Source organism: Oryzias latipes, chromosome 19 (genome assembly GCF_002234675.1).
Source record: "Oryzias latipes chromosome 19, ASM223467v1".
In the NCBI taxonomy this organism is placed as follows: domain Eukaryota; kingdom Metazoa; phylum Chordata; class Actinopteri; order Beloniformes; family Adrianichthyidae; genus Oryzias; species Oryzias latipes.
In genome coordinates, this window is record NC_019877.2 from 23,026,799 (window position 1) to 23,053,477 (window position 26,679).

General features: G+C 43.9%; 2 protein-coding genes across 2 annotated transcripts; one reads left to right on the forward strand and one right to left on the reverse strand.

The window, feature by feature from the left end:
• The first annotated feature begins 1,338 nt into the window (after nt 1-1,338).
• Nucleotides 1,339-9,935, forward strand: dcxr (dicarbonyl and L-xylulose reductase). Its single transcript, XM_023949661.1, has 8 exons — nt 1,339-1,390; nt 7,263-7,360; nt 7,746-7,900; nt 7,981-8,023; nt 8,163-8,262; nt 8,354-8,418; nt 8,560-8,677; nt 9,792-9,935. The coding sequence occupies exons 1-8, from the start codon at nt 1,339-1,341 to the stop codon at nt 9,893-9,895; spliced, it is 735 nt and encodes a 244-aa protein (XP_023805429.1). The 3' UTR covers nt 9,896-9,935.
• Nucleotides 9,936-10,334: 399 nt separating this feature from the next.
• LOC105354522 (ras-related C3 botulinum toxin substrate 3) lies at nt 10,335-25,696 on the reverse strand. Its single transcript, XM_011477887.3, has 6 exons — nt 25,516-25,696; nt 16,569-16,640; nt 15,881-15,998; nt 14,780-14,842; nt 14,114-14,273; nt 10,335-13,461 (listed from the first exon to the last, which is right to left on the reverse strand). Exons 1-6 carry the CDS (start codon nt 25,548-25,550, stop codon nt 13,331-13,333), a joined length of 579 nt encoding a protein of 192 aa, XP_011476189.1. The 5' UTR covers nt 25,551-25,696; the 3' UTR covers nt 10,335-13,330.
• Nucleotides 25,697-26,679: the final 983 nt, after the last annotated feature.

Genomic DNA, 26,679 nt, shown 5'->3' on the forward strand with positions numbered 1-26,679 from the left:
ACCGCACTGGGTTTGTAGTTGTAGTTGGGGGGGCAGGGCTGAGTGCTGATCGCTCTCTGAGTGGGTGACGCTATTGCTTGAGGAGACGTCACGTGATGCTCCTGGGAGGAGAGTACCGCCATCTTGGTGAGGTAAAGTCACTGCTGCAGTGCATGTGAACACATTTTTTGCAAAATGTCAGTTCATTGTGCGGGTTTCAGCTGCCATAATCGGAGATATTAGTCCATGAAGGAGGAAGGCATAACATTTCACAGGCAAGTATTGTAATTTTTTTTCTTTTAATCCTGTAGCGGCATCATTAATAGAACACATGTTGACATGCATGATGCTGCAGGGCTATTATCAACATATAGGGATGTACGTATAATTTGCTGTCGACATAAATTTACATTTTATTTTGTTAAACCTATATACAGTAGCCTAGGACTATGCTATTATAGTAATATAGATTTAAACATTTCTGACTCAGTGACTGAACTTTTCTTGCAGGTTTTCAAAGGATTCAGACTTAAGGAGAAAGTGGACCTTAGATATAAAAAAGAGTTAACCCAGATGGATCACTGTGGTTACCAACTAGTCATACAGTCTGGATGTGTTCAAAACATTTTGGGGAAACACATTTTGATAAGAGGCCAGTTGGCTTGAAATCTGACACATTCTATCCATGTAACACAAATTGTTTTTCTATATATCTTTTTTTAGGTTAAATCTGTTATTGACTTTTGGACTTATTGTTGACTTATTATTGATTTATTCTTTTTTATTGTTATTGAATTAATATTGGTTTATTATTATTATTATTGACTTATGTTTATATTGTTATTATTTATTTTTATTATTGACTTCCTATTGACTTATTATTGGGCTTTTCTAAATAATTTTAATTATATGTCAAAGAGGTCTAAAAATTCTACATGTTTATAAAAAAAATTCTTTGTAATAATTTTTTTATCTATAAGAAGTCCTGAAACTATGCATTTTTCATTAAAGTTTGAGCTTTTAAAGCTGCCTGTTTCAATTATTTAACAACAAATGATGTATAAATATATGTATAAATTATATATATATATATATATATATATATATATATATATATATATATATATATATATATATATATAAATAAACATACTAAGATGCCACAAAAGGCTATAGTAATCATTGTTATTTGGGCGCCAGCGACCTCACCAAGATGGCGTCGCAATCCGCCCCCGTCGTCCAGGCTTCCCAAGCGGGCGTGTCTCCTCTAGTGATATAACTCACTAGTCAGACCATCCGAACAGGACCAAAGTCTAGACCGGGTTCCGTCTGCTGCTCGCTCCAGACCTCCAGCCAGACATGGACTCCTCTTTCGCCGGAAAACGAGCCCTGGTCACGGGGGCGGGAAAAGGTACCGACCGCTGTGGTCACACATGTCACGTGTGTAACTCTGAACTCGTTGTTGTGAAACAACTTCAATGCTTAAGACGCAAAACACCGCTTGTTTATCAAATCTTTTTAATAACTGCAAGGCTGCACAGTGGTGCAGTGGTTAGCGCTCTTGCCTCACAGCAAGAAGGCCCCCGGTTCAAGTCCCGGCTGGGGGACATGAAAAACACAACATCAATTGGGGACCTTTCTGTGTGGAGTTTGCATGTTCTCCCCGTGCATGCGTGGGTTTTCTCCGGGATCTCCGGCTCCCTCCCACTGTCCAAAAACATGCTTCATAGGTTGATTAGCAACTCTAAAGTGTCCATAGGTGAGAGTGTGAGAGTGAATGGATGTGTGATTGAGGATATTCTACCCTGCGACAGACTGGCGACCAGTCCAGGGCATCCCTTGCCTACGCCCAAGTGGCCGGGATAGGCTCCGGCAACCCCGTGACCCCGAAAGGGAATAAACGGTTAAGAAGATGAATGAATGAATGAATGTACAGGCTGCATCAAATAATTGTAAGAATACTGAATAAAGATAAAAACAATACAAATGCCTTAATGAACCAAATATCAGAAGTAGTTTTTCAATTTGTCACAGCAAAGTCAGTTTGAAATCCATTTAAAAATCATGAATGCAGTTTATCCATGCAAGGAACTACTACATTTGGTTTTCAAGAACATAACTGTTCTTTCTGCGATATAAATATAGAAACACTTGATCATCTGTTTTTGAATGTATATATGTTTACAGTTTTTAGGAGGATGTTTTCTGTTGGTGCCGTCCAAAGTTTCCTTTTCTATTCAGCTACCAAAACATGTAGTATTATTTGGAGTAGTTTCTGGTGATCATTGATCTGATTTGACATTTTAATACTCTATTAATGTTTCATTCATAAGAGCAGATTTTAAAAAATTAAACCATTATTGAATACATTTCATAAAAAGTTCTGTTCACATTTTAAATCACTGAAATATATGAAAAACAAAAATACCACAATTCTAATTCTATTTTATTGTATTTTATTATTATTTTTATTTTTTAATTTTTCCTGTTGTATTTGTGCAAAGATGTGTGTCAAGTTTTTTTTAACTGAACTTTATTGTTTCAAACAAATAAAACAAATATGCATGAGAAGAACAATAGTCATAACAATGAGAAAGCCAGGGATGGTAGATGTATTACAAAAGAAATATTACAAAAACAGATTACTATGCATTGAAAATGTTCAAAGACAGACAGTTTTCATAAATACCTATGGCCTTTTTGTTTAAGCTAGTAGAAATAATATGCAAATAAGATTCTAATTTTTTCGGTATTACAGGAAAAATTGTTGTGATTAAGAAAATTTTGATTTTGAATATGAAACTTACCAAATATTTTTATTTGATAAATTGCCCATTTTATGTTTGATTCTATGTTTCTTTTTGTGTATAGGCCAAATATGATATATTCAAATATCATCTGAAATGTGTGAGTCTAATTTGTGATTTATAATATTTTTTTTTTTTTCAACTTTATTGAACAAAGCATAAACATACAAAATCCAGCATCAAAGACTCAGAAAGAGCATCAGTAATGATAGTCAATGTCATCAATCCAAACTTATTGAATCATCTCAAGAAGAAAAAAAAATAATAATAAAATAATCAGAAATATATCCAAAATAGAATATGCTGATAGAAAAATAAATTATCTTAAAATATATAAAAGGGGATTACAAAATAATGATAATAATAATATTTATAATACAAAGTTTTCTTAGAGGAGGGGATTACCTATCAAACAAAAAAGCACAAATTATTTCAGTGTTACTTGCTTTGGGTGTGTTAATTTTTTTTATATATTCATAAAACTGGAGCATCTCGAACTTAAATATGGTGAAGTTGGGAGTTGTTTTTTTTATTCTGCACTTATGAATGTAAAATTTGGAAAGGAGAAGTAACAAATTAATACTTTTTTCTACTTTTTTATCATCCGAATTAAAATATGCAACTATTTGTTTCAAATTTAAAGCAACGTTACAGTTAAATTTGCTGTTTACAAAGCATTCTAATTGGTTCCAAAATTCAAGGGAATGTTTACAAAAGTAGAAAAGATGAAGAACTGATTCAGGGAAATCAATACAAAAACTACAATTATTTTCTATATTTGAGAATTTGGATATAAACATATTTGTGGGGTAAATGTTATGTAGAATTTTTTTGTGTATTTCTTTAACTTTGTTATTTATACAAAATGTATCTGGCAATAACCAAGCTTTTTTCCAATTTATATCATTTAAAAGGTTGTTCCAAAATATTTCTCCTTTTGGTGTGATATGTCTTTTTTCACTTAAGGTATTCCGAATATATTTATTGTTGCATTTTTTATTGAGAATATCAATGCCATTAATCATTAAAGAAGAGTCAATTTTAGAGGCGTCTTGATATTTAAGGTGAGACGTCATCAGCTGAATTAATCCTGAGGGGAGAGCTTTCATTACACCATTAAATTCTTTGCTGGTTACTGGAAAACACATTTTATTTAGAAATCTGCCATAATCCAAAATCGTACCATTCTCGTCAAAAAGATCCGAAACATAAATTATTTTTTTGTCAATCCAGTTTTGTTTAAACAAAGATTTATTTTGTATTGTTATGTCTTCATTGTTCCAAATTATACTTTTGTGTGGTGAGAAATTGTGATTATAACATAACTTCCAAGCAAGAAGAGCCTGCTGATAAAAATTTGAGAGATTGACGGGAATCTTTTTGATATTATAGTTACATTTTAATAGAAATTGAAGGCCACCAATTTTATTAAAAATATTGAAGGGGATGAAATACCAAATTGAATTTGAGTGTTGAAGGCATTTTTTAATCCAGTTAATTTTAAATGTATAATTCAAATCAGAAAACTTTATGAGTTCAAACCCTCCTTTACATGAGGGGGCATAAAGTTGTTCTTTCTGGAGATAGTGACGTCTATTTTTCCATGTAAAGTTAACTAAGAGGTTATTTATTTCTTTGGAAGTTGAATCAGGAACAAATAAAGATAAGGCAGGATAAACTACTCTTGAGATCCCTTCTGCTTTAGTCAAGAGGATCCTGCCAAAAATAGATAGATCTCGTTGAAGCCACATATTCATAACATCCTGCATTTTTTTAATTCTCAAGGAGAAGTTTTGCTTTTGTCTAGATTTAATGTCTTTAGTTATACTAATACCTAAATATGTAACTACATCTTTAATCGGGATACTATGAATTTTTTCATATTTTACGTTTTTAATACTTAATATTTCACATTTTCCTAAATTAAGGTGTAATCCGGAAGCATTTGAAAAGGAGTTAATTGTGCTTATAGCAAGGTCAACTTGGTTTCTGTCTTTTAAGAATAATGCAGTATCATCTGCTAGTTGTGTTATTTTGATTTCTTTCTGAAATATAGATAAACCTAATAAGTTTGGACAATTTTTAATTCTTAATGAAAGTAGTTCTGCAACAATTAAAAAGAAAAATGGAGAAATTGGACATCCTTGACGTACTGATCTATTTATGGAGAATCTTTGGGATGTATTAGGATAAAGCAGAATAGAGCTGCTAATGTCTTTATAAAACATTTTAGCGATAGAAATGAAATTTTCCCCAAAGCCAAATAATTTCAGTGCATTATAGAGAAAGGGATGTTCTACTGTGTCGAAAGCTTTGTAAAAGTCTAAAAAAAGAATGAGTGCTTCAGAATCAATGTGTTCTGAATAGTCTAATAAATCCAAAATTAACCTTATATTATTGCTAATATGTCGATTTTTCATAAAACCAGATTGAGTCTCGCTAATAATTTCGTGTAGATTACTTTTCAATCGTTGGGCATAAACAAGAGCTAATATTTTATAATCCACATTCAAAAGAGTTATTGGTCTCCAATTTTCTATCATAACAGGGTCTTTATTTGGTTTGGGTATTAAAGTTATTAAACCCTGTTTCATTGTAGCTGTCATTTCTTGTTGTACAATGCACTCTTTGTACATCTCCATTAGATGAGGATTGATAACATCCCAAAAGTGACAATAAAATTCTTTAGAAAGACCATCATTTCCTGGAGATTTCCCATTGTTCATCTTTTTTAAGGCATTAAGCAGCTCATCTTTAGTTAAAGGATCGTCACAGATAGATTTGAATGTGTCTGAAATAGAAGGGATGTGTTCTTTTAGGTTACCTAAAAAATTTTGACTGTATTCTTCATTAAATTTGGAAATATATAATTCTTCATAGAATCTTTTTACATGGTTTGTGATTTCTGTTGGATCAGTACAAATATTATTATCAATTTTCAACTTTGTAATTGTATTTCTTTTATAATTTCGTTTTTCTAAAGCAAAAAAGTAGCTGGTATTTTTTTCTCCATTTTCTAGCCATTTTGCTCTAGATCGAATGAAGGCGCCTTTTGCAGCTTCGATGTATAATTTATCTATTTCATTTTGAAGTTGGGTTAAATTTGTCTTTTCATCATCAGAAAGAAACGTTTTGTGTAATAAAGACTGTATAGCTTCCATTATCATATTTTCTTTGGCCTGTTTGTTTTTGTTAAGAGTTTTACTACGTTCAATTGCTATGGATCTAACTTTAAATTTAAAGAACTCCCATTTCTGCTTAGCAGTCATGCTTTTATTTCCAAATATATGTTTTGCTTCTTGTCTTTGTGATTTATAATATGTGTGTCAAGTAGTTTTCATTTTACGTCATAACCGGTAACTGCCATTGCCGCTTCCTATGTTCTGACTTTCAAAATAAAAGCTAAAATTGAAACCTACAGAGCAGCTGCAGGCTGAACGGGACATCACACATAAAAACGCTGAACATGATCAGCCGCTCATTCTCAACATGTTTGTTGGCGATTAGACATGTCATGTTTCAGGCTGGCGCTCCAAACAGTAGAGCGGATCCACCAGCTGCTGCTGTGCAGCTAAATGTTGGTGGATGCCATGTTAAAAAAAACCCAAACGCCTGAAGCCGTGAGAAAACAGGAAAAACAAACGAGTAACACTATTTAATGCGATTCTTTAACAATCTACTGATAAGACATTAACAAGCAATCAGAATGTGTTCATAAGCCTTTATAAGACATTAATTAGCATTTGTAGATGTCTCAATAAAGATCTAATTAACACACCTATAGGTGTTATTTCATGTTAATTAGTGCCAATTAGTTCAAATGTGCTATAAACACATTACTATTGCTTGTTAATGTCTATAACTGGATTACCAAGGACTCCTATGATAAATTGTTACCCAAATAGGTGCAGCTTCTCAAAAGTTCATTTTTCACGACACAAACTTATATATTAACCCTTTTGCTATCCTAGGCACTTTAACGTTGGGGGTTGGGTCATCTAGACCCACTAGACAGTGCTCTGAACCTTTTTTCTTCAATGATTTGTGATCTTCACTGGTGTCCATGGATTACATGAAATCTTTCCACCTTTATCCACCTTTGTCATGGTAGGGAGAACACATCAATGGAAGGGGGGGGGTCATAGGATAGCACAAGGGTTAAAAGAAAACACACAAACAAGGAAAATAAATCTGTTAAAGGAAACAAATAGACAAATAAACCGAGAACCAGATCCAAACTGCAATGTTACGTTGGGACAGTCTGTCCATAAATAATACCTAAATACTTAGATGTTTGGTTGTGTAGAAGGCTTTAAATGAATGAATCTTCCTGCATGCCTACATCTTCATGATGCTTTGATTGCTGGGCCTGTGTGGATGTGAGGAAGTCATCTGGTGCTTTATCCTCCAAACCCCCCCAGGAGCCCCCCAGCTTACCTGTGCTGTGTTTGTCTTCACGGTAATGTTGTGCGTTAGGAATCGGCAGGGCGACGGCGCTGGCTCTGGCTCGCCATGGGGCTAAGGTCGTGGCGGTCACACGAACTCAGGCTGACCTGGATAGCCTTGTGCAGGAGGTACGCCCCCCCCACCCCCATGGCGCCACACATGAATAAAATTAAGCTCAACCTCGCCTTTCTGAGGATTTCTTCATTTTCCATGTTTAGAATTCTAGCAGGTCATCTTTTTGCACATTAATGAGCTTCATCGTGTATTTTCCAACCGTCTTTTCTCTTGCTGCATGTGTCACGCACAGACTTTTTTGGCCGTGTGTATCAGAACACGCCTCACGCGTGTTTTTGCCGGTTCGTCAGCGGGATGCATGGTGGTGGTGGTGTTACGTCATGCAGGCAGATCCCAGAACAGTCTAAAACTCCCAGCTCGTTTTTCATATTTTTACAGATGAAGTATTTGTAATGATGATGGTGAGTTTTGCAGCACTCCCCCGTCTCCCCCCTCCAGTGCGCGTCCATCACCCCCGTGTGCGTGGACCTGGCAGACTGGCCTGCAACGGAGGCGGCGCTGCAGGGCGTGGGACCCATCGACCTGCTGGTGAACAATGCCGCCTGTGCCACACTGCAGCCGTTCCTTGAGGTCACAGCTGAGCAGTTTGAGCGGTGAGGCCGTCGTGGTCAGTCGTGGTCAGCAGCCAGAGCCCGTCATCTCATGGTAACCTGCTGTGTGTTTGGTTGGACAGATCCTTTGACGTGAACGTGAAAGCTGTGCTGCATGTGTCACAGGTAAAAGCAACAGATCCGGCCTTCGGTCGGGTCCACGAAGTTCCCTTTTGTTTTGTGGTTGAGTTCATCAGAACCGCCATTCAGTTGGACCGGTATGAGAACGAGCTGCTGAGAAGGCGGCCTCTGTCTGTGTGGGTAGATCGTGGCTCGTGGGATGAAGGCTCGAGGATCAGGAGGCTCCATCGTCAACCTGTCCAGCCAGGCGTCCCAGTGCGCCCTCCGGGACCACGCGGTCTACTGTGAGTAACGGTGGGACAGGCCGCCTTCACGCCGTCAGGAACACCTCGTTCTGCTTCTCCAGTCTCCGCCTTTGTCTCCTCCTTCGCTCAGGTGCCACCAAAGGGGCTCTTGACATGCTGACCAAGGTGATGGCACTGGAACTGGGACCTCACCAGGTGGGACCTTCTAGTTTACAGTTGTGTTCACTGCTAGGACTGAGGGAACACTCAGAGTCAATCCATCTCAAACTGGATTTTAAAGCTGCTGGGAATGGGATGGTGTCCCCCCCCCCTGACCGGTGCTGTTGTTGTGCTCAGATCCGGGTGAACAGTGTGAACCCCACTGTGGTGATGACGGACATGGGGCGTCTGGGCTGGAGCGACCCGCAGAAAGCCGCGACCATGTTGTGCCGCATCCCGCTGGGCCGCTTCGCAGGTCAGACTCCTGTTCTGCTTTGACCTTTAACCTCCTGAGCAGCCAGGATTTAGCGACGCGGCTGACAGTTTTTCATACTTCTTCTTCTGTGACCAGGAGGTCCATCTCAGTTTTAACAGCAGACAAAAAATGGGTTTAAAGTTTAAGGAACCAAACCGTTGTTTGAACTGGAAACCGTCTGGATGTTCCACGACGCCTCCGTTCAAAGAATTGCTTTTTTTGTTACCATAACGGAAAACTTGATCATGCTAGTTTGTCTAGCGTCAAACTGGTGCACTGGTGTACTGCATGTGAGCATGACGGAGGTGCACACCTGCTTTGTGCAGGTCAGTGCTGTTGGACAGCAGAGTCTGCATGGTGCTTGAACAGCCAGCTCCCTGCTGTGGTTCAGCGGACCACAAGACTCTGTTCTCCAAACTAAAAACAGGAAAAAAATGTTAACCAAAGTTTTTCTGGACAGAGCTTTGTGTTGCCGTACTTCAGTTTGTGGTCAACCCTGTTCCAGACTGTCTTCTGGAAGACTTTGTCTTCTGGACTTGTCGCTTTGATAAATTGCGTTCTCCAGCGTTAGCGTCTTTTTCCCTGCTGCGTCTGTGGGGCATCTCTGTGGCGTTGCCTAAGGAGTCCGTCTCACGTCCGTCAGTTCCTTTACATTGACTCTGTTGCGTCTCCGGTCCGTCCCCCCTCCAAAACTCAACAAATCAGGCTCTATTTGTTCTCCTTCATCCCTGCGTCCGTGTAAAATGCATGTTTTATGTCATAAACAATGTCATGCTTTTATAATTCCAGAAGTAAACTGTCGTCGTGTCGTCGCGTGGGCGTGTCACCTTAAATACAAAATAACGTTTTATTTTGAAAGTACAACAGAGGTGTTTCCTCTGAAACCTGGACCTGTTTCCAGACTGAAAGTAGAACTCCTGTTGCGCTCTGCCGGACATGATGGAGGCGATGTCAACAGTCGGACTGATGGCTGAACCTTCTAGCACCGCTGCAGAGAAGAGACCCCCCCCCCCCGTGGAAATCCGGCTTTAGTGGCGCTGCAATAGCGGGTCCAGCCGCCTCTTCAGCCGCAGTCCTCCCTAAGCTCACGTGTCAAACCCGCTTGTCTGTGCAGAGGTGGACGACGTGGTGGACAGCATTCTGTTCCTGCTCAGCGACAGCAGCAGGATGACCAACGGAGTCACCCTGCCGGTGGACGGGGGCTTCCTGGCCTGCTGAGTCTCCCCAGCGTGAAAATAAAGTCAGCTTCTGCACAACCGGCTGGCGTCTGATCTGTCCTCGCTCAGACGGAATCAAACTCCTGTGGGGGGCCGTCAGGAACGGCTGGCTCCTCGGAGGTTCAGCCGGTATTCCAGATCCACCAAACTGGTTCCAGGGATGGACTAGAATCTAGACAGCGTCATGTTTTTGGATTCAGTCGGTGCTCTACTGCATTTGTGCTTTGGTCACTTTGACTGGCAGCTTTTGTCATTTTTTGACCCTTGTGCTATCTTGTGGGGTCCAGATGACCCCACTCCCAACGTTAACGTGCCTCCGAGGCACGTTAACGTTGGGAGTGGGGTCATCTGGACCCCACAAGATAGCACAAGGGTCATTAAATACATTTTTTCCTTTCAGTGCAGGATGAGAGACAGGAAACCACGACAGGAGGAGCGGCGCTGCTTCCATATGCATTTGTATTTAGTATACAAAAAGTCAAAATTGCTCACCACACGGACAGGAAGTAATAAGAAATCGGACAAACGCTGGAACAAGTATACAAGTCATCTTACACTACATACATGGCCAATGCATTTGATCATACAATCTCTTCTAAGAATGACAGTGCGTGAAATCACCAGAGAACGTCCATGCAATATTAGTATTTTCATTTTTTTTTTTTTTTGCTGTCTTCAGCTACATTTGGACACTTTAGCTCGCAGGATCACACGACACGATTCGACCACACAGCTGCGCCACCACAGAGCGGGACAGAGAGCGCGCCGCTGGCGGCAGCGGCGGCGGCGGGACGTCCAGAGGCTCTGCAGCCATACACCAATGCATCACGGCCTCCATCAGGACGGACCCCTGTGTCTGTCTGTCAGCAACGTGACGAGCACCTCTAACCCCTTTGCTAAGTTAAATATTCAGTTACATACAGATAATCATAACACTTTCCTCGTCTAAGGATTATTCTGCTCGTCTATCACTAGATGTCACGAACTCGCCTCCTTTCTGACTTTACGTTCACGTGTTGCTGAAAACTCTCCTGTGTTATAATAATATGAAACATTACCAAAAACGGACACTAAAAAACTCGTCTGAAAACCAAACCGTCTCTCATCAGCCCCACAACGCCGCCCACACACACAAGCCTTATGTACACACCTGTCACACGCGCGCACACACACACACACACACACACACACACACACAGACTACATCTACACCGTGGGATAAAGTCAGACCGAGTGTTTTGAGATCCATGCAGGCTCCGCCCCCTCAGGCAGCGAGGTCGTCCGGCGACACGGATCAAGTTGTCCACAGTCTCCTACAGAGATCAGCTGTTAAGAACCCAGCAGAGAAGAGCGGACACGGAGGAGGACCGGCCGGATCCGAACCCCCAGAACTCCCAGCTGTTCCTCCTGAAATGCTCCAGCACAGAGAAACCCCGGTTCTGGGCGGGTTCTGGAGCAGCTCATGAGTGTTATACTCACCATTGTCCACATTTTTGTTTTGTTTTTTCTCTTCCGCCGATGTGGGAGGGGCCAATTTCAGATCAGAAAAAACGACTGTTCACGTTCTACTCCCATGTGCGCCTCGTCATTTACGCCGTCTGACTGTCAGGTTCTGCTCAGATGATCTGGTCTGCTCTGATCTGGACTTTCAATAACAGTCAAAGGTTTGTGATGGAATCCCACCGTCCCAGCATGAAATGAGGAGGGGGGGCCACCCAGACGTGCTTCTCTGAGCCGCTCTCAGTCATTTTTGTCTGTGTTGCCCGTGGCGACGACTGTAAACGTCAGAATAAAAGCAGGAATTCACACAGAAACTTGGCTAAAGATGAATAATAAATCCTCCACACTGACTCTGCTATGGTAGATTTATTTACCGCAGTTATCTATTTATTCCTTTAGCTCAGAAAAATTTGATCCAAAGTTTCCTTTCCTTCGTGCACGTCTGTTTTGTCAGACCAGCCGGGTTTACTTCCGTCTGCAAACAGCTGTGACTTTCTCTCTCTGCCCAAAGCGTTGGTTAGAACTCAGCATGTTCTGTTCTGCTGCAGAACTTCAGTCCAGATCTACTTTCCTCATCCCTCCATCCTCAGAAAAAGCTTCATCTGATGTTTGGTGCGTTCGTTGACTCGTTTCACGAGGATAAAGCTGCGTTTGCGACGTCTCGGGCTAAAGGTCGCCCGGGCTCTTCTTCTGCTCGTACTTTCAAATGAAACTGGCTGAAACTAAGCGGTTGAAAACGAACCCTTTACACGAGAACATGGGGATAAACTGGGAGCTTTGGGAGTTCAGATTCAGCTGACCTCCCTCCATGAGATCAGGTGACAGACGTAAGAGCACACGCATGTGCAAGGAACTGGTGACTGAAAAACCCGTCTTTCTGCGCCACAGAACTGCTGCTTTGCACAGGTGTTTCGTTCATTGTTTAGCAGACCCATCGGCGCTGAATCTACAGGTTTGCTGCGAATGAGGCGGATTTCCGTCTGTCCTGGTTTACTGAAAACAGGAGCCGTCACTTTGGACACGGGTCGGCTGTAACGGAGGTCCAGAAGTGACAGAATAAACCAGCACAACAGAAACGTCAGAGGATCTTCTGGGGAAAATCGTTAAATGTCCAAAGTTGGGTTCAGGGACGGGACGGACAAAACGAGCAGAGGTTCCAACAGTTTGAGAAGACACGCAGTGGCGAGGTTCCAGGTAACCTCTGCAGCTTCTACAGCTTTTCTCACGTTTGCTTCATTTCAATCAATCTTGGCACGGAGATGCATCATTTAAAATGATGAGGGTCTTCAAACTAGAATTTAGGACGTCCTCTTATCATACCGACCCAAAGGAGCCACATAGTTGGACTTGTCCAACGTGGTTTCAGCAGCCTCTTCCCGCCAAAACAACCACTAAAGAACCAGCAGCTGCTGAGCAAAAAGCCCGGTCTTTGTCTGCAGGAGGTGAAAGTGAGAAACGGTGAGAAACTCTAGGCAGTAGTATTTGGCTTTAACAAGCTGATCTGAGATCAGAGGCTGGGGGTAACTCTGACCCTGAAGGCAAATTCACAGTCCACCTTCTGTGTAGTCATCTGTGCATCAATTCACATTAATTCAAGCAAGCGAGGCTGAAAAGAGGAGTTCTAGGAACTGTATGTCTTATGTCTCCTATGTCTTGTGGCCCTCTGGGCCGCCGTGTCGTCTGCTTCTATGACTAGGACGTAGTTGGACAGTCAGTCTTTCAAAGAGAACCTATAACACCATCCAGTTATGGAAACAAACAAACCAAAATAAATGTCAGAGTTGTTACCGTCGTGGTTTGGAAAAAAACAACACCACCAAAATCACTAAAGAAACCTCAGAATTGCAAACTTGCTCCCACTAGCTCTCATCCTGCCAGAGACGTAGCAGTTGTTGCTCACGGTGATGCAGTGTGTTGCCCCAGCAGCCCCTCCTCCTCAGAACATGGTGCATCTCTTGCCCCTCTTCTTCACTGGGGGGGGGCAGAGCACAGCTCGGATGGCCTCATCGAACACCGTCTTCAGGCCTCGCTGGGTCAGGGCCGAGCACTCCAGGTACTTCACGGCCCCTGAAGGCCCAGAGCAGGGCATGATGGGAAAAAAAGGGACATTTCCAGTGACTCGTTCGGCTGGTTTTAAGGACAGAAAGCTGTTTTCAACCATGTTTCTGCTTACAAGTGTTTTTGTTTTTTTACCTCCCACCGAATACCAAGTGCTGCACTTCATCAAATGACCACTAGAGGCTGGCTCCTTAAGCGAGCAGTCTCCTATTAGCCACATTAAATATAATATAATATAGGTTATTAGCTTATATTATATCAACCTATATTATTAACCTATATTAAACCTATATAACCTAACCTATAACTTTTTATAATGTTCATTCCTCACCACAACCCATTACTTCTGGGTGGGAAAATGAGCCGACAATAACTAATTTCATAAAAAGTGGGTCTTTAGTGTGCCAAAGGTCATATATGAACATATATCTGGATATAGTTTACTCTGAAAGGCTTAAGAAAAGCAGGATATAGGCCCTTTAAGCTAAAACATTTTCGTTTCATTTGTTTCAGCAATGGAGGTGGGGGGGGGGGGTTCTTTTTACAAACCAACTGTTTAGACTTTTTAGGAGATTCAATTTGTGCATGACTCAAAAACGCCAGCTGAACATGGCAGCATGAGCAGCAGCGGCGGCGGCGGCAGCGGCGGCGGCAGCCTCACCAATCTCTCTGGCCATGGCCAGGCCCTGTGGGTAGGTGATGGGGGAGAGCTTCTTGTCCCGCAGCCTCTCGATGGTGTCCTTATCATCCCGCAAATCCAGCTTTGTGCCCACCAAGATGATGGGAGTGTTTGGGCAGTGGTGCCTCACCTCTGGGTACCACTGTGGCACCACACACACATGCAGACAAACAAGAACAATGTCAGCCAGGAGGAGGAGCCGAAGGGTCAGCGGCCGCCACACTCAATATGCTTGAAGGTATGGATACAAAAATAGGTCTGCATGAATGGAAGTTCAATCTGATGCACACAGAACCTCCTGGGGCGAAGGAGGACAGGAGGGTCCCTTCAGCCCACACACAGGACACTCTGCAGAGGAGGAGGACCTTCTCAAACGTCTGATTCAATGCGAGAACACCTCGTGATGCTCAGCAGATCGAACCACAGCCGGCCACGACGCCTCCTCCACAGAGCGTCTGCTCTCCCTCAGACCTCGTCTCACAACGCCCCTCTGTCCTCCCTCTGCTGAGGCGACAGCTCAAATCCGGGCCGTTCTGAGTCGAGGCCCGGCAGTTTGGGCCGGAGCCAGGTGGAGCTGCAGATGTGCCTCTGGTGGTCAGACTCGGCATGGACGGGACAGGGGGAGGAGGGGTCAGTCAGCGTACTGACCTTAGCTCTGACGTTCTCAAAGGAAGCCGGACTGACCAAGGAGAAGCATATCAAGAACACATCCTGGGAGAGAATAAGAGAGACGGCTAGTTGAGATCCAGATGTGTCTCACCACAGCGGCTCTTCTTCCTGCAAACTCCGCCTCCACGCTAACGGCCGCTTTCACTCGGAGAAAGAAAGTGTGACATTATTGAGGCTTTGACACAGACTCAGGCTGGGATTGAGGACATTGACCTGAACCTTTTTTCTTCTTGTATCAAACAACCAAATGAAAAGTTTTCAGAGACAGTTCATTGTGTGATGGCCTTTTCCAACAGTCTGAGTTACCAGATCACCTTGGGCCAACCCCAGATCTTCAGCGCATGTCGGCAGCCTCAGGACTTTAACGTAACCCAAAGAGAAACACAATGTTTGTTGGATTGTCGTCCTTCCCTCTGTGATCACCTCTCAGGAATCCGTTCTTCCTGTGAGGCCGAACATGAGGGCGTGTTGTACTGCAGAAGTCATTTGAGACTTCCTCAGGAAGGTGGAACAGTTTGGATGCTCTCTGTGCAGCTTGATGACAGCTGCGTTCAACACTAAACAGATACAGAGGAGCCTGCTCTAACTGCCTAATCACACATGAAAGTGGACCTGGAGGATCTAAATAACTTTCAACCAGGCGCTAAGTCGTTTCCACTTTCTGCCGTTTGCTTGCTGCAGTTATTTGTGTGAATTTATAGGATGCAAATGAATTGTGTGTCAGTAAAAAGGCCCTCTGAATGTTCATCCTGATGTGCTCTGACCCTCTCAATGAAGGCCATAGACATCCAGCCCTTGTGCTGTCTATATTGACATGTTCTCCCTACCATGACAAAGCTGGATAAAGGTGGAAAGATTTCATGTAATCCATGGACACCAGTGAAGATCACAAATCATTGAAGAAAAAAGGTTCAGAGCACTGTCTAGTGGGTCTAGATGACCCCACTCCCAACGGGACGTTAACGTTGTGGGTTCATCTGGACCCCACAAAACAGCACAAGGGCTACAGTCACTCCTCTCTTTTTTCCCACGTTCCCTCTGAGATGATGGTGTGCGAGTCGGACAGCTGTGTGGGAGTACCGTCTGTGGATAAGACAAGGGTCTGAGCCTGTCGTAGTCTTCTTGTCCCGCCGTGTCCCAAAGGCCCAGATTCACCGGCTTTCCATCCACCATCACATTGGCAGAGTAGTTGTCGAAGCTGTGGAGGAATGAGGAAACCTAAAGAATGCAGGCAAGCGGTAGTACGGCTCACATCTGGGATACAGTGGTTCTGGTGTTTTGGCATCAATACTAAAAAGAAAGTTTAACAGAAGCTGCACCTATGACAAACATGGAAGGGTCATAATCCTTCTCAGAGTTCAAACTCAACAGAAGGTCTTTTTTAAGCATCTTTATTAGTAGTTTCTGTGTAAATAAAGGTTGATTTGATTGTATTATTCTTAGCAGCTTAGTCCTGTCTGTCTGGAACCATTTAGGAGCCTCTTCATAATCTTTATAATCGTTATGACGATGCTTTAATGCAACACTTTCAATGAAAAGATGGGCTTCTGTGAGCGTTTTAGCGTTACTGTCTGTAAACTGTCAACAACAGTAAAAACCTAAATCTGTGAAACATTTCTTCCATGTATGCACGGACGTTCTCCGTGATGAAGACGCTGACAGCTGATCCTTCACATCTACGTCTGTTTTGGGTCCTGGCTGTCATGGGGGGTGTCTCAGCCCTGGAGCAGAGTCAGCTGCAGTGCTGGGATGTGGGTGGAGGACTTACACAGTGGGGATGTATTCTCCAGGGAAGGCATTGGTGGTGTAGCTGATCAGCAGACAGGTCTTTCCCACAGCCCTGAGGAAATAGCACAGCAGAGGGGAAATGAGCCGACACCCCCCCTGCATCAGAGAGCAGGGATAGGATCCCACTGCAGTTCACTGAGGGCCACACAAACACTGTCCTAGATTCATGCTGCCTGGAGCACACCGAAGCCCTCTATGGTGCACCCCCACCCGCCAACACTCAATCGGTCCAACACATCCCCCTTCCAAGAGAACTATTGTGAGCTCCAGCACACTATACAGCTTGTTTGCAAAGCAGGAACCACCGCTGACACAGAAAGAGCTTTAGGGAGGAGCAGCCAGGAGTTTGCAGAGGAGTTCTGGTATTTCAGAGCAGTTCCCACTCAAAGCTGTGGGCAGGAAGGCACAGCCTGAGGATCCAGTCTCCATAGCAAGCTGGGCGCATTAGTTCAAGAAAAGCTGCTTCGTCTGTAGTTAGACAAAATATTCAACCAAACAAAAATGGCAAAACACTAAAACAATGACAGAGTAGAAGTAGGATCAAGCAGATCAAATATACACGTCGCATCCAATCTTCTGGGCTGCAAAGGCAGGATGTTGAGAAACTCCTACATAGCAGAGTAGACTCTACATGGACAATTTGTCCATCTGGAAATTCAAAGGACCAGTCTGGGTTTGGCAGTTGCCATGGGAACGGAACTTGTCTGACTGCACTGTGTCAAGTGTGACGTTTGGTGGAGAAAGGATTATGGTTAAAGGAAAGGAACCCGGGATGCTTCAGCAGACCAAAACAATGTGAAGCAGTTTCGTGGTCCAACTTTGACGGACAGTTTGGCGATGAGCACTTCCTGTTTCAACACGCCTGCACACCGGAGCCTGAAGAAGCTCCATCAGGACTCGGACGAAGCAGTCGGATGAGGAAGAGCCTGACTGGAGTGTACGGAGTCCTGACCTGAACCTGACAGGAGACCTCTTAGAGGAGCGATAATGAAGACTGGGAGCCCAAGCTTCTTCTGTAGAAATGCTTCCATTGCCAGAAGACGTAGATGCAAACAGTGATGTGCATCAACACACTCACCGATAATTAAACAAAGAACCTGCTGAAAACCGTTCTTTTAAATTGTTTGCTGACTTGCTAATATAATGACAAAACCTTTACACTTCTGTCAATGTAAAGTTAGACTTTAAAATGTACATTTTTAAAGCCCATTTATTGAATGCTTTCATCTAAAGTAACCAGCCAGTGCTATCAAAAGACAAAATGTAGAGACATTTAAAGACGGTGACCCTGTAGAAAAACCAAACTGGATCCAGTTTTCTGAGATCTCTTCTTTAGGGTTTTGCATGGTCAGCATGTTTTTCTTTACTATACCAGAAGTATTGGCTCACCTGCCTTAACTCCCATATACACTGAAGTGCCGTCCCATTCCTTTCCCATAGAGTTCAATATGATGTCGTCCACCTTTTGCAGCTGTTACAGACATTTTGGACCATTCTTCCAGAAGGTCATTGGTGAGGTCACACACTGATGTTGGTGGAGAAGGCCTGGCTCTCTGCTCTAATCCATCCCAAAGGTGTTCTATGGGGTTCAGGTCAGGACTCTGTGCAGGCCAGTCCAGTTCATCACACCAGACTCTGTCCTCCATGTCTTCATGGACCTTGCTTTGGTCACTGGTACACAGTCATGGTGGAAGAGGAAGGAGCCACTCAAAACTGATCCCACAAGGTTGGGAGCATTTTGGTATCCTGAAGCATTCAGAGTTCCTTTCACTGGAACTAAGGGGCCAAACCCAAGTTCTGACAAACAAGCCCACACCATGAGTCCTCCTCCACCAAATTTCTCACTTGGCACAATGCAGTCCCAAATGTACCGTTGTCCTGGCAATCTCCAAACCCAGACTGGTCCATCAGGTTTCCAGATGGAAAAGCGTGATCCATCACTCCAGAGAAGGCGTCTCTCTAGCATCTGACAGTCCCACACTAGAATTCACTGAGAGCGGCCCATTCTTTCAAAACATGTTTGTAAAAACCGTCTGCATGCCTGAGGGCTTGATTTGATACACCTGTGGCCAGAACAACTGATTAGGAGACCTGATTCTGATTTTTTGGATGGGTGAGCCAATAATTTTAGTAATGTAGTGAAAGTATTTGATCTCTTGCTGATTTTGTAGGTTTGCATACCTAAAAGAAACTGACAGTCTGTCATCCTAATGGTATGTTCATTTGAACAGTCAAAATCAAGAAATCCATTTTAAATAATTGGATAAATTATATCCCTCTTTCTGGAAAGACTAGGTACTTTGCTGGAAAACCCTTATAATCAGCAGCACAGAGGTCAGAGGTTTCCTGTAGTTGATGATCAGGCCTCTGCACATATCAGCAGGAACTCTTATTTACAGACGACTCCAAAGCGTTCTGATTTGGTGTCTGTTGCTTAGCAACTCTGAGCTTCGGCTTTCTCCAGAGGTTTTCTACAGGATTGAGGTCCAGAAACTGGCTGGACTTCTCCATGACCTCGATCTGCTTTTTCGTCAGTCATTCCTTGGATGCCTTGGCCGAATGTTGTGGGTCATGATCCTGTTGGAAGTCCCATCCACCTGTGGACAGGTGTCTTTTCAACAGGTGATCAGTTCAAACAGGTGTCTGTAGTTCAGGTGACAGGTTGATGAAGAGAGTCTAACTGGTCTATTTGAACCAGAACTCTTAATGGTTATAGTGGATCAAATACTTATTTCCCTCAATGAAATGCAATGAAATGTATATAAACAAAGTTGATCTCTCGATTATCTATTTCTTTGTTCAAATGAACATGACCATTAGCAAACCTACAAATTCTTCAGGGGATCCAATCCTTATTTCCTCCACTGTGTCTGATCTGAGCCCAAAGGTCTGAGAACCAGATTTCCCCTCAGTCTCTTCTACAAAGCTGTCCCACCTTTCCTTAGATGTCCTGAGGGCTGCTTGGTTCCTGGATTTGGAGATCCTTCAGGTTTTTTTGATCCCTTCATGCTTCATATGACATGACGGTGCTTAAGGTGGAATGCTAGTTTCTGAGCTGTAAACTGGGGAAGTTTGCTGCTCCAAAACAGTGATTTGTTGTTCTCAGCCGGTCCTGAACATGTTTTGAATCTAGCTTTGTCCAGCCCAGACTGGCTGACCAGTTTTGCATGACAAAAACAGAACCAAAGGCAGCACACAGAGCAAAACAAAGATGGTGTTGTGCTGATCCTGAAGCAGGGACAGAAATATGCCACATGTGTACTAATGCAATGACACCACCTCTGTGGCTAATCTCTGACACATCCACCCACACCACATCCTCCCCTCTGAACTGCACCCACATCATATCCACCCCTCTGAACTCCACCCACACCACACCCAGCCCTCTGAACTCAACCCACACCACACCCACCCCTCTGAACTCATCCCACACCACATCCACCCCTCTGAACTCCACCCACACCACATCCACCCCTCTGAACTCCACCCACACCACATCCACCCCTCTGAACTGCACCCACATCATATCCACCCCTCTGAACTCCACCCACACCACATCCTCCCCTCTGAACTGCACCCACATCATATCCACCCCTCTGAACTCCACCCACACCACACCCAGCCCTCTGAACTCCACCCACACCACATCCACCCCTCTGAACTCAACCCACACCACACCCACCCCTCTGAACTCAACCCACACCACACCCACCCCTCTGAACTGCACCCACACCACATCCACCCTTCTGAACTCCACCCACACCACATCCAACCCTCTGAGCTCCACCCACATCATATCCACCCCTCTGAACTCCACCCACACCACATCCACCCATCTGAACTCCACCCACACCACATCCACCCCTCTGAACTCCACCCACATCATATCCACCCTTCTGAACTCCACCCACACCACATCCACCCATCTGAACTCCACCCACACCACATCCACCCATCTGAACTCCACCCACACCCACCCCTCTGAACTCCACCCACACCACATTCACCCATCTGAACTCCACCCACACCACATCCACCCCTCTGAACTGCACCCACACCACATCCACTCCTCTGAACTGCACCCACACCACATCCACCCTTCTGAACTCCACCCACACCACATCCAACCCTCTGAGCTCCACCCACATCATATCCACCCCTCTGAACTCCACCCACACCACATCCACCCATTTGAACTCCACCCACACCACATCCACCCCTCTGAACTCCACCCACATCATATCCACCCATCTGAACTCCACCCACACCACACCCACCCCTCTGAACTCATCCCACACCACATCCACCCCTTTGAACCCCACCCACACCCACCTGACTATTAGAAATAAGTTTGATTTCGTGTCATGAGGTTTCCTATTAAATTCTGACATTTTCAAATCTTTAAACCCTTTTAAATAGGCATTAATTGCATAAAATAATTTTGAGTTTTATAGCAGACTTTGTTTGCGTGTACTTCTTTGAAACTCTTCAGTAATGACGGTGAAGTAATGGTTTGTTGTCACTACAATTGTCGATTGAAATGAGATTTGAGCAGCTCAGAAACACACAAAAAGGTCAGGACTTCATAAAGTCAGAGGGTTTCATTTGAACACTTTTTAAATGTCTTAAAAGCTCCACTCAATACATTCTAATCCTGTTTGAATCCACATTTAGCTAAAAGAGGAACACACTGATTGAAACGTGCGCAGATGCAAAGGCTTAAAATGTCATTTGCATAATTGCTGGGACATGAACTTTTTTCACACAACGTAAACAGTAAGAATTAATGACTAGTTGCTAGAAATAAGGTCATTATGGTAAAGAAAATGTAAAATAGATCTGTCATTAAATATCTCCAAGACTCAAATACTAGCCATAAACTACAAACCAGCTGAACATCTGTGACAAAAATTTAAACTGCAATGGGGACTCAGAAAATATAAAATACTTAGGAGTTTACTTGACAACAAAACCAAACACATTGAAAGACTTTAATTACAGTAGAATCAGTGATACAATATGGAGGGACTGAACAACCTTAACCTCTCAACTCTAGAATTGAGGTTGTAAAAATGAATGTGCTGCCCAGACTGCTGTTTATTTCTCGCATTACCAGTAGATATTCCAGATGAACAATTTGTTAAATTGAACAAACATTAATTTTGATTTATTTGAAATGTAAAAAAACAAAGACAATAACATTTTCAAAAAGAGTTTGAACTGGAAAACACAGACTTATTTAGGTATTTTCAATGAAGAAACTTTCACAATGAAGAGATAAAAAGTTCAATTTCACAGGAAGGCAGAGATGTGATAGAAATGGTGACGGGAGCTGATAAAAAACTACATTCAAAGATGGTTTCCCAACTATATAAATGTCTGTTGAAATGTAATGGTTTTGTTTTGCTGTATTTAAAACAGAAGTGGGAGTCAGAGTTGCAGGTTAACCCGTCAGAGGATGACTGGTATTCTGTCTGTCTGCTACAACACACCTCAACAAGTTCCAGACAATGGAGAGAATTCAAATGGAAGAATATAACAAAATTCTGTATCAGTCCTCACATAAAAAGCAAACAGCTGAGGACTCCACAACAATGCTGGAGGCTCTGTGGAAGCGCCAACGCCAATCATTCACACATCTTCTGGACATGCAGTAAAGTTGTTCCCTTCTGGCAAAGCATCATCAAAAACCCTGCAGGTCCTACTAAATACCCGCTGACCCACGGATACTATAGAACTGTTCCCAACAAGAGTCAAACAAACAGAGGACTGTTTAGAGTCATGATCATGGCCTGCAAAATACCCATAACAAGGATTTGGCTGAAAAGTGAACCACTGAGGCTGGATCAATGGAGGAAGAGATCTGTTGCATGGAAAAAATGACAGTTCACTTATGGTTGAAAGCTGAAAAATTTCAACTCCAATTGAGGAGTAATGGAAACAATAGACAAATTAATTTTTGTTGTACCCCACTAGTTCAACTTTGTGTTTTTTTTTAAGTTTTTTCTAGAGTATTTTATTTTACTTTATTATTTTTTTCTTGATTGTGGTTTCTTCTTTTTATTTGTTGGTATTTTATAAGTCCAAAACGTAACAAAAAAGTAAAAAAAAAGAAAAAGATCTGCCATCAAGATTTTGGCAGATGTTGCTTTATAAAATTTGTTTTTATCTTTTTCTAAAAACTTCGACATTCATTCGTTTTTCCTTCACCTTCTAAACCCATTTTGTCTCCTTTGGGGTCACGGGGCTGCTGGAGCCTATCCCAGCCGCTCATGGGCAAAGGCAGGGGACGTCCTGGACAGGTCGCCAGTCTGTCGCAGGGCCACAACTACACACCCATGCACACTCACACTCACACCTAGGGACAATTTAGTGTTACCAAAGCATGTTTTTGGACAGTGAGAGGAAAAAGCCACGCATGCACGGGGAGAACATGCTAACTCCTCACAGAAAGGACCTCATTGGTGTTCTGCACCACCGTGCAGCCCCATGCATGTTTTTGGAAACATGCACGCCTTCAAACTGTTCTGTTTCAGCCTCTGCAGAGTAATGACACTGCAGTTGCCATGGTTACCTCCACGGATGCAGCACAGCTCGTTGGTCAAAAGAAAACAAACTGCACACGCTTGCACTCGGACAGGCGCCTCAGCGGAGCGCTCCCACATGAAGTGACACATGCAGTGTGTGTGTGTGTAACGTGTTCTAACCCTTCCCCTCCTCTGACACCTGTGGCGTCCTAGAAAACACCTGCGTGTCTTCAACAACATGAAGACGTTTTGCACACACTGAAGCAGCTGCTGGGCGTTCAGACGAATGTCTACTTTTAGCTATTTCCCGTGTCAGAAGAAAGCAGTGGAGAGGACGCACACATGAATGTCCAACTGTAATAAATGAAAAAGGTGTAAAAGGCTGTGAAAAAAACATCCAAACACAGAAACGTTCCGTGTTCTGACCTCCATCACAACCCATGTCAGGACGGCTAAACCTGGTTCTAAATATCTGCGCTGTGTTCGTTTCCCAGCATTCCCTGCCAGGCTCGCCGGCTGCTGATTGGTTGGAACAGTCTTCACACAAGATCCAGGTAATCAACAACATGAAGGACAGGGATCTGGGGAAGATCGGAGAGAGGGTGGAGCTATAGGTCCAGGGCTGGGGAGCCGTCATCTGTATCACGGATGTCTCTAGAAATGAAAGGCCATGTTTACCTGTGACCTTTGAGCAAACCTTCAAAAATATAACATGGAAGTTCTTCTCAAGTCCGTTTTATTTGTAAAGCATCGCAACTAATCAAGTGTAACCGGGGTCATTTACATCTAAATTCATCAAAGAAGCTGTTAAAAAGGGCTGAAACCTTGATAAGCAGGGCAGGGACTGGTGCTGATCCAAACGCTCGGCTGTGAAAACAGGTTCCGTGTTTGGAGATGTTGGGCCTTCAGTAATGAAGCTTTCTGCAGCTTCACACTGAAAACGCTGGGAGTTCCAGAAATGCAGCTTCATAACTTTATAACAGCTTTATAAACCCCCAAACGACTCGACATGTGGAGCCAAGATGACCTGGGGGGGACTGGGGAACGGTATCACTACAGAGCTCAGGCCGTGATAACATACCAGAACAGGGGAACAGAGGAGCTTTTCTTGTTCATGGGTGCATACGTCTGACATGTTTAACTCTTGTGCTATCTAAGATGACCCCCCCCTTCCATTGACATGTTCTCCCTACCATGACAAAGGTGGAAAGATTTCATGTAATCCATGGACACCAGTGAAGATCACAAATCATTGAAGAAAAAAGTTTCAGAGCACTGTCTAGTGGGTCTAGATGACCCAACTCCCAATGGTAAAGTGCCTAGGATAGCACAAGGGTTACTCAGAATGAAGCTTAACGGGCAGTCTTAGCAGTGAGCCCTGTGGAACCCCAAAGGACAGAGCAGCTTTAAATGTTCTGAAAGCAGGAAGACTCTCACCCACAGCTAAAGCCGCTGAAGTGCAGTACCACCATGTCACACCGGGTCACAGAACCTGGATTCTAGTGATCTATGAAGCTGATCCAGAAAAATCTGAAACCAACTAAAGAAATGAGTAAGTGTGAGTGTGAGGAGCTGAAGACATGGGATGGGTGTGGCTTCGGCCAGAGAGACCATGTGACTAAAGAGGACACACCTGTGCATGCCTGTAGGTAGGTCAGGGGTCCCCAAATCCAGGCCTGGAGGGCCAACCCCCTGCTGGTTTTCCAGAATCCTTCCCTAATTTGAGGCTGATTACCTGGATCAGGCGTGTTTAGCCAATAAGGAGCTTCTATGGCAGGCTGGGTGGAAAACATGTGGGACACCGGGCCTCCAGGCCTGGATTTGGGGACGACTGTAGATCTTCAACATGTTTGAAGATTTAGCCCGTCATAGCTGAATGTGACGTCACTGTTTGCCGTCAGGTCAACAGGATGTCCCTCAAACTTCCTGTCTGCAGATGTTTCTGTCACATTTCCACGTCGCAGCCCATCAACTGTCATTTTCATCTCCATTTTTTAAAGACCAGAGCTGCGAATGCAGAGTAAATCATTGATTATCTTTATGCATAAATGTTAATGTGGTTTGTTCAGCGGGGCGGATGGAATGCGGGTGCAGCCTGTGCGGGGTCCGGCTGCGGGGCCTGCGCGCCGCTGCCAGGACCACAGATTCCTGAGCGCGCACCAGCCCCTCAGCTGCTGCCTCTCGGGGCCTAAATGCCCCCACCCTCCCGGGGACAAGCCCACGCGCCGAATGCGGCCAGTACCGACAGCCATCGGGATGCATTCCGAACCCGTCCGGAGGAGCCCCAGCCCCTGCATAGCATCCTCCCTCCTTCCCTCCCTCCCTCCCATCCTCCGCGCGTCCACAGCCGCATCACTACATCACAGCAGAGAAAGGTGCCGCGCGCGCGCGCGCTCCTACCCGTCGCCGACGACCACACATTTGATGGCCTGCATTGGATCGAGAGCTGGAGGCTTCTGGGAGGCGGCACCGACGGTTCTAACGCGGCAGTCAGCGGTCAGGGTCTGGGATGAAAGCAGCGAGCTAGTCCGCTCGGAGATGGTGCCGCAGTGAAAGGGGGAGAGGACGAACGGACACGAGCCTTTCCGGAAAGGACCGAAGACTCTTAAAGGGCCAGAGGCTGAGGTCCACGTCCGCCCTGATTCCGTTCATAATGAGGGATTCGAACCTTTGACTGCAGAAGAAAGCTTTCAACATGATTTGTGTCTGATGTAATTACATCATTTAAAGGTAGATTTTAAAATAATTTATATAGACCCCTTAGTAGAAAGTAATCTATTTAAGCGAACTACAAGTAGTCTGTACACTAAAAGTCATGCAGTATATTTTGAAGTTTATTTTTAAAATACTATCTATGTAGTATTTAACGTTAAACGTTGGGAGTTGGGTCATCTAGACCCACTAGACAGAGCTCTGAACCTTTTTTTTCAATGATTTGTGATCTTCACTGGTGTCCATGGATTACATGAAATCTTTCCACCTTTATCCACCTTTGTCATGGTAGGGAGAACACGTCAATGGAAGGGGGGGGGGGGGGGGGGTCATCTGGACCCCACAACATAGCAGAAGGGTTACATTACCGTATTTGTTTTTTTTCCAGATGATTCTCTTTTCAGTCACAGCTTCTGTCTGCTTTTGAGAACAGTTCTGGACAGATCGAGGCCTGGCCCACCTCTCCAGAAAGGCGGCCGCCTTGTCTTGTTCTTCCTGCTGGCACAGGAAGTGAGCGACGACCATCACAGACCTCATGTCTATTTGAAGTGGGACAACTTGCAGAATCAGAGACTAAAAAAACCTGTTCTGCACCACAGGAAAGGGATATTCTTGTTTTCCCTGCAGGATTTTGATGCAGAAAGTTCTCCTTTTTCCCAGAAACGCCATTTGAAGGGGGAGAACAGAATCCTAGTCATGAGGAGAGTCGTTGGTCTTGAATCCCACACAGCAGTTTGTCAGTTCTAAAAAATGACAGAGGTGGTCACGTCTGCTGCAGGATGAAGCTCCAGCCTCAATGGTTCCTCTAAGCGTGAGTTTGCTAAACTTGCTTGGACTCCAGCGCATGCGTGC